At 34.0% G+C, this 8,266-nt stretch overlaps 1 protein-coding gene across 1 annotated transcript; it reads right to left on the reverse strand.

Annotated features, from left to right (window-relative positions):
• Nucleotides 1-529: 529 nt before the first annotated feature.
• LOC104102513 (vacuolar protein sorting-associated protein 9A-like) lies at nt 530-6,240 on the reverse strand. Its single transcript, XM_009610231.4, has 5 exons — nt 5,987-6,240; nt 5,170-5,317; nt 4,168-4,338; nt 2,855-3,028; nt 530-1,516 (listed from the first exon to the last, which is right to left on the reverse strand). Exons 1-5 carry the CDS (start codon nt 6,094-6,096, stop codon nt 671-673), a joined length of 1,449 nt encoding a protein of 482 aa, XP_009608526.1. The 5' UTR covers nt 6,097-6,240; the 3' UTR covers nt 530-670.
• Nucleotides 6,241-8,266: the final 2,026 nt, after the last annotated feature.

The raw sequence follows: 8,266 nt of genomic DNA on the forward strand, positions 1-8,266 counted from the left end.
AGAAAGCAGGGTGCTAGTCAATATTTAAGCATCCATTCCCATAGAAGGTTGAGGCATTCTTTCTTTTTTCTTTTTCCTTCTATTTTTCTCCGATCAGTATATGGCAAGAGATAGAGTGAGCATGTGTAATCAAAAGTATTCACCTGTGATTAGGAATCAACTGGAGCTTACATGGAGCAATTCAGAATGTTTGCTTTAAGTTGGATCCTTTCATAGAGTTGTAATGGTTGGGGTTAAAACCTCTTCTAAGGACAATAACAAATTTCCAGATTTTCCCTGGTTTGACCATTATATAATGACCAGAAAATTGTTAGAATCAATCACATGTTTTTTGAAATATTTCATTGTGCTCCAAAATATCACCCATCAAGATTTGTTATTCTTTCTGTAAAGAGTTTCACACACACACAGAGGGAGAGAGAGAGAGAGAGAGAGAGAGAGAGAGAGAGAGAGAGAGAGAGAGAGAGAGAGAGAGAGATGGAGGGAGGGCGAGATAACGGCGGATTCCAAGTAGTCATTGTCCACATGGTTATCAAAAAATACTGGTAAGATCAGGATTTCTGACTTCTATTATACTGTCCAGAAAGAATCAAGTGGATCCTCATTCTGTTGCTAAACAGACAGAAACAACATAAACAATAACATGATTCTACATTAGTTTTCCACTGAATTATATTTGCAAAACTTCGCTCCCTTCTTCACCTCTACCTGAAACAACTTCATTTTCCTTTAACTTGGATTCATCACTCTCAAGAGACTGAGAAAGTACTGAACTTGAATCCTCGGGACCATCCTTTTGCATCTCATCATTTGGCTCTCCTGCTGAGGTGGCTTTTGATTCAGTGGTGATTTCAGATTCAGGGAGTTGACTTTGTCCTTGATTATTGGGCAATGGTGGAGATGGATTGCCAATGCCGGATCCTTTAGCAAGGCAAACATACTTGAAAACGAGGTGCTTGTAATTGGTTAGTAGTTCTTCGACATCACCAACTGTTAGGTCACCAGCCTGGGAATATAGGTAGGGGAAACTTTGAAACACTTGGCTGACACTATCCTCCTTCATAAGCATACCAGCCCCTCTGTTTTCTAGATCCGAGAGTGATGGAATCTTTTCCATTGATGACTGACTTTTGACATATGGATCCTCGTTCTTGGATTTTGTTTCTGTTGATGCAACTGAGAATTTTGGCAGTGTAGCAGGGCTTTGAGGCCTATTTGACCTAAAACTTAGTTTAGCCTCATAAGTGTCTGATCCAGGAACAGGTCCAAACTTCTGATCACTTTGACCCAGTACATTGTTGTCGTCTGAAAGACCAGCAAGAAGTGCTCGAGCAGATTCCATATTTGTTTCAAACTCAGTGTCATCCATAGAAAGAGCCTTTGCATCGATATTCAAAATGAAAGATTCTGCAGAAAGAATGTTTGTGAAGAAGTATGCAGCTTCAGAAACCAAGCGAGTTTGCCGCCTAAACCTTTGTATGTACAATAGATTTGAGTGCAGTTGAGGGGGGTTAGCCTGATTGTGACAAAAAATAAAAGCTAATTTAAAAACTGAGTACAAGGGCAAAAAAGGAATTGTACAATTAGTCAATTAGAATAAGGGGAACAGAAAGAACTTCGATCATTCTTCAGTATTAAATAGACAAGGAACTAAAACCTCATTTACAACACTAGTAATCATGGGTACAGAGATGGGATAAAAGAAAAATAGCATCAGATGATAATAGAAGAGATTGTGAATGTAAAAATAAATGGACTGTGAATCAGATTATACTGCGGGGATTTGGAAGGACGGTGTGCGCGAGGATCTGGGAATATCCCACTCATGTTTCATCAATTCAAGGATTTTGTCGAGAATCTTATTGAGATTAAAGCTCACTTTTTTAACCTTCAAATATCTGCGGGAGAATTATAATGTTACAATTCATATAATGTTAGCCCAATTCAAAAATAACATACAAGCTATTTGGGGGATGAAAGGCGGGTGACGATGATAGGAAAGAGAAAGGTGCAATAATGGATTCTTTCGCCACTAATCTGGATGCCTCCCTTTCATGAATTCCAACATAAGCAAATAAGAAAGTTTCTACTGTTGATTCATTAGAGAGAATTACAATCTCCCATGTTAGTCAGCTTGGGCAAAAGAATCCAAAACTAATTAGTCGCACCAGCATACCAGCAATCCCTTCCCTAATACATGTACCAAAGTTGGATTTTTTTTTTTTTTTTTTTTTTTTGATAAGGATGTACCAAAGCTGGACCATTGTCCAGGCAAACCTTGCTCGGTGCCGTTAGGCCTCTAATGCTGAAATCAACTGCCCTATAGGGAAACCATTACAGTAGACTAGCACATGGAAGTCACGGAAGATGAGCAAAGAGTTAAGGAATTGAATATCAAGATGATATGCAGTTGGAAAATCCTCCGTCTGATAATCATGATAGAGAAGGCAATAACTTTGTCCGAAAATGAGAAGAAATAAAGGGAATATAAAAGGAAGATTCTGATAAATGATAATATGCCTAAGCAAAAACATTGAACACGTGCTAAATTGAAGCCTTAACAGTTCTGAGTAGGACAGAAGATAATGCTCCCCCGAAATATCCCCATTGCAGGAAAAGAATAAACAACACTTATTTTGTTTCTCAGGACAGAAGAAAATACTGCAACATATTCATGTTTTTTGTAGATCATTGGCGATGGAAAGGCAGACTATCTTTTGAAATTTATTTCATAGTTCGCTTAAGTTCATCTGGATGAGTTATCTGGGAGCATACCATACAATAATTCACAACCTAAGGGATCCATCAGTTCTGAAGAATAATATATCACATGAATGCAAATGAGCCAGCTTACCTTTATGGTGACATATATGAGAACTGGAAGAAAATCATCAGCTCCTGGAGGGTTTTCGTTTGCTGAAACAGAAGTCAAGAGGTTATTGATAACCTTGCAACAATTAAGAATACACACAAGTTTGTCCCTTGGTGCCCTGTACATATTTATCTTTTGAAGCTCCTTCTGCGCTAGCTGTCAAAAATGTAGTATGTAGTGAAAGAGTTAGACATCTCATTGCACAATGACATTCAGGAAAGATCTATGCTTATTTTTGACAGGGTGAAAGAGCTATGCTTATTCTAATCGAGATCACAACTCAAAGGGACCGCCAAAAGAGGACATTTCTATTTTTTTTTTTTAAAAGTGTACTCCGATACTATGAAAATACTCTGAATTTATTTATTTTTGGCAACTAAAAAAAAATCAGAGAATATTTTCATAGTACTGGAGCACACTACTTGGCAAGGTGTAATATATGCACAAACACAAGAAGGTTAGCTCTACCTTGGTTATTTTTGTGAACATACTATTTTTTTGTTTATCAGTTATTATTATAATACTGATAGCTGTGCAAAAGACTATTTTATTTGAAAACTAAACCTGTTCAGCAGGCTAAATCAGCAAAAGGTACTCTCTTTGCGTAGATACACTTATATGACTTTATCCTTTCCCTAAAGAATAACTTACATGTGGCTTTGTCTTAGCCCATCACCTGTCTAATGTAGTAATAATCTTCCAGAGAAATGTACTCTTCCAAAGTTTCAACAACTGGTTGCGAGAATAATTTTTTTTTTCCTCCATCGGCAACCCATACACTAAGATACACACACGCACACGCATATTATAATGTGTACACGTGTGTGTATGTGTATAATGTGTGTGTATACATGTACATATATACAAGAGAGAGCTGTATAAAGAAACTCACTACAGTTGAGGAATGATCAAGTACGTCTCGCAGAAGATGTAACAGATGGCTTTACAAGAATATAAAAATAAACCACAAGAACATTTCAATTAGAAAAACTGTTAGCCCGCAACATTTGTTTGGGAAAATTATGTATATGTACTGACTAATGAACCAACAAACTGTGCAAAGACAAGTGCATTTTGCTGTGAAATATAAAAGCTGGTAATTTTATTACTTCACCCATGCATCATCATCATATGAGTGACAGGCCCAAGTCCCAACAACAGTAATCAAGTGAGAAATCATATTTCATCCTCCGGAAGCAAGTGAGAAATCCCTTCACTTGCATTCATTTCATGATATCTTGAACAGAATCAATTAATGATTCATCAGAAATTTACTTTTTACAGAGTTCACTTACCAACCATGATGATTCATTTTCAAATAATGGCTTGATATCCAAGTTCTCAGGCCTAACAAATTGTTGAATCAAAGCTATTTTCTCATGAAGCTGTTCGTCAACTTTCACATCTTCAGGAAATGAAGCAAATGTACGTGTAAATAGCTTTGTCATAACATACTTCTCAAGTCCCTGTTGTTTAAAATAATACGAATATGAGCAAACAAAGTATAGACAGCTCAGAAACAACTAAACTTATGATCAGTCGAGAAGCAGCATACAGCCATACACAAGCATCGAGTATAAAGGATGTGCTATCCATGAATAAGACACATTATATTGAGTCCACATGTTGGAGCAAATTTATACAATTATAACCTGAGCCTTTTACTGACAAATTTATGACAGATGTAAGCATGATGAGATAAAAGGGAATATATGATAATTGTACTTGGTACTTCTAGTCACATTACCAATAGAAAATCTAATTTAGACATGGGAAAGAATACATTCGAGGAAATCTGAATTTCTTCTGTTCCTTGACTCCTTCTGTTACTTAATCTTTTAAGGTTTGAAATATTTGAGAAATATGTGGAACCTTTTTTTTGGGATAAGGATATATGTGGAACTTCCTTCTGTTACTTATGCTTTTAAGATTTGATATTTGATAATTATCAATATCATGGAGCAGGCTGAACCTTCAGTATATTCAAAAATTAGCATGCAGATATCATAAGTTTGAAAGTCAGGAGACTATAAGCTCATTAATCTATCATGTTCCACTTAAATATAGGGCTTCTTGTTAGGAGCAGTGTTTGAACTTGTGACGTGCACCCTAGCCGCACATCCCGAGTTGTGTCCTAACTATTGATCCAAAGCCCTAGGGGCTTGTAGGGTTAGGGGTTGATTTGTGGGGTTGGAAGGAAGCCGATAGGTTGAGGAGAGAGAATTTGAAATGCAAATGACAAACAACACTGATAACATTCATGTTAAAGCCTTATTCAACATATAAAGTGTACTCACTTCACCAGCACTCTCTAACTCCTCTTCAGAACATCCAGCCCAAAGTGAATGAGCTCTGAATGCTGTTTCCATATTTCCGAGGAACTCCTGCACAGCTGCACTGTCCTTCTCTGCATCTGGAGCATTATTCAAGAATGATACAATAAAACTGCAAAAAGTTCCAATTAGTAATAACCTTTTTCCTCGAATGGACATACGTATACCTACATCTCTTCTAGGCCCTAGTTGATTTAAAATGGCATACATTGCTGCTTATGTGAATTTGAACTTATCAGATATGCACATATCCAATTTTGCAGTCATAAATTTTAGGATTTTAGGTATTTAGTAGAAAACCCCAAGCCCATGAATACATCCACCTAAGTGTTTTATAATCACGAAGAGTGAGAGGAGATATTATGCTAAGATGACAATTATAGTCATTAAGATCTATCTTCTAACATATACTTCAAGCAAACATAGTAAGTTACTATCAAACTTAATTATTGCAGTGAACAAATTAAATATAAGAGCATAAGTAACTACTCTTGCTTTTTTTTCCCCAGTTAACTATCCTAAGTTGACTTGGCCAATCAAAATCATCCAATTAAAACTTAAATCATTAATTCTTTTATCCAAACTAAATGCCTAATTTGATCTTTCTAATGTTTCCTAAGTTGCTTTTGGCGCACAAATTATGAATTTGACTATAAATATGATTTATATCCTAATTTAGTTATCTGTCTACTTTATTTCTTGCTAATTTCTTATCATTGGTAAGGGTATTTTTCCAGGTGCAAACACAAAAAGGCCTTTATAAGAGGAGGATTGATAGTACCTTTTGATGCCTTTGACGAAATCGGCGGCGGATGGATCACGCATGCGCTGAAGAAAATCATGCCACGTCAATGGTGCAGTTGATGATCCTAATACGTCGTTGTTCTCCATTTTTAAGATCGACTGGCGACTAACTCTCTATGAATTTGTTACTGTACTAATTTCACCAAACTGTGAGTGTGAAACCTGAAGTGAAGAAGACGACGACGAGAACGAGGGCAGAAGCTAAGCTTCCGGCCACTGAGAAAGAAGAACACTCTCTCATCTGTTAGCATTCAACGTGAAATTAATTGCTAGTTGGGCTTACCAGAAAGACTTGGGCCTATTAGAGTGAAATTGGGTTCTCAATCGGGCCGTCTATATTTATATTTATCTATCTATATTATTATAAAAGTATGAATGATCTATATTATTATAAAAGTACGAATAATTTATGTTAAATATTGAACGACTAAAATATTCCTAAAATATTGATCGACTTTTATGCCCTTAAATATTTGTATAGCTTAAGAATCTAATTGTAATTAAATTACTCAATGATGGAATTCTTTTTCGATTTAAACTACACATACATCGACCCTATAAAGTTGATCCTACTTGAATTAGAAAAGTACATTAATAATTTTTTTTTTAAAATTAAAGTGTCTTACGTAATTTACAACAACATATGTTGTAGATTGAATTTTAACTTATGAGCAAATTTTAAATGACTTATCAATTTATAAAGCTTAAAAGAAAAACTATTAACACCTATTAATGGTACTTATTTTTCCCTATATCTTCCCCAATTGGGAACATATATATATTTATATCTACAACTATCTATTTCTATTTATATATCTATATTATTATAAAAGTACTGTTAGAAAGCTATATGTTGATGGACTAAAATATTCTTAGAAAATTGATCACCTTTGTTTACCCTCAAAATCGGATAACAATTGAATTTGTTAGTGGTTTAAAGGATACGCGGATTAATTTGATACTAAACGATAAATGTGATAGTAAGCATGAATAGATTTCGATTTAAGGGGTTATCTTGAGTAATTTCAGAATTTGACTAATGGTACTTATAATATACTTAATTAGTGATGCCAAGCTAACAATGGAAACTATGTTGATGTTTTATTGTAGGAATAGTGTCAAATTTCTTTTTTACTGTATTAGTGGATAAGGAAGGAACTAGAATTTACGGTTTGAGACATCTTTTGAGTTTCAAATTAATGATTTTTTTTCAAGTTAAGATGATGTTCTTTCAAGTTCAGAGATGACGTCCAATTATTCTTTTCAAGTATTATGATAATGTATAAACATTAATTTTTCGCATTTAAATAATTCTTCCTCGTGTATATAAATAATTGACTAAACATCTACATATTATTATTTACGTGCAATGCACGTTCGTAAAAACCAGTTATTATAAAAGCACGAATGTTAAAATACTAAATGTTGAAGGACCAAAATATCCTCAAAATATTAATTGACTTTTATGTCCTTTCAAAACTAAAGTACAAATAAGTTTATATCGGATAAAATTGTAATTACATTAAATTTTAATAGTATGATTGCACTAGAACTCTGTGTTCTGCAAAAACTATGATTTCGAATATTAACGTTCAGCCAACGTCAATACTATTTTATGGGACTTTGAAACCAAATAGATCTCTTCATTAATTTTATTACTGTAAGAACTACGTATGCTTCAAAATATTAAATAAATGATTGAACTATCTAAAAACAAAGATAATTCAATAGCGAATGTGCTCTTAGATTTACTACTCTCTTACGCTACTATTAGCCTACTGTGTGAAAAATTTTATATATATAAAAGTGAAATCAATTCAATCTACTCTTGAGGATCTTGAAAATTTATATGCGGTAGGCTAAATCTCAACTTTCTACTATTAGTTGCACTTACTATCCAAAACAATTAATATCTACTACTCTCTTACGCTATCCTATTGTTTGAAATTAGAATTCAATGAGAATCTTAAAAGATAAATATAATTTGTTTATTGATAGACTTCTTACTGAAATAAGAGTTTTAAAATTAATACTAATATATAAATAGCAATTAAATTTTTTATTTTCACTGAGTTTTCTGTTCAGTTTAAAAAGAAAATACAAAATATATAATGATATTTGTTTAGAAAGTTTAGACACATCAATACAATCATAGAGCTAGGATATTAAAGTTTAGATTGTCTTACGTAATAAATTCGCTTTCAAGAATATTCGGGGGCTAATAACAAATTATAAACTGCAAATCAATGAACGATAT

The sequence above is a fragment of the Nicotiana tomentosiformis genome, chromosome 1 (assembly GCF_000390325.3).
Source record: "Nicotiana tomentosiformis chromosome 1, ASM39032v3, whole genome shotgun sequence".
NCBI classification, from domain to species: Eukaryota; Viridiplantae; Streptophyta; class Magnoliopsida; order Solanales; family Solanaceae; genus Nicotiana; species Nicotiana tomentosiformis.

Coding starts and splice junctions, on each gene's coding strand:
- LOC104102513 (XM_009610231.4), bottom strand. CDS start 6,096: ATGGAGAACAACGACGTATTAGGATCATCAACTGCACCATTGACGTGG. Junction 5,318..5,986: donor TTCGTCAAAGGCATCAAAAG/GTACTATCAATC, acceptor AACTTTTTGCAG/TTTTATTGTATCATTCTTGA. Junction 3,029..4,167: donor AAAATGAATCATCATGGTTG/GTAAGTGAACTC, acceptor CATTTTTGACAG/CTAGCGCAGAAGGAGCTTCA.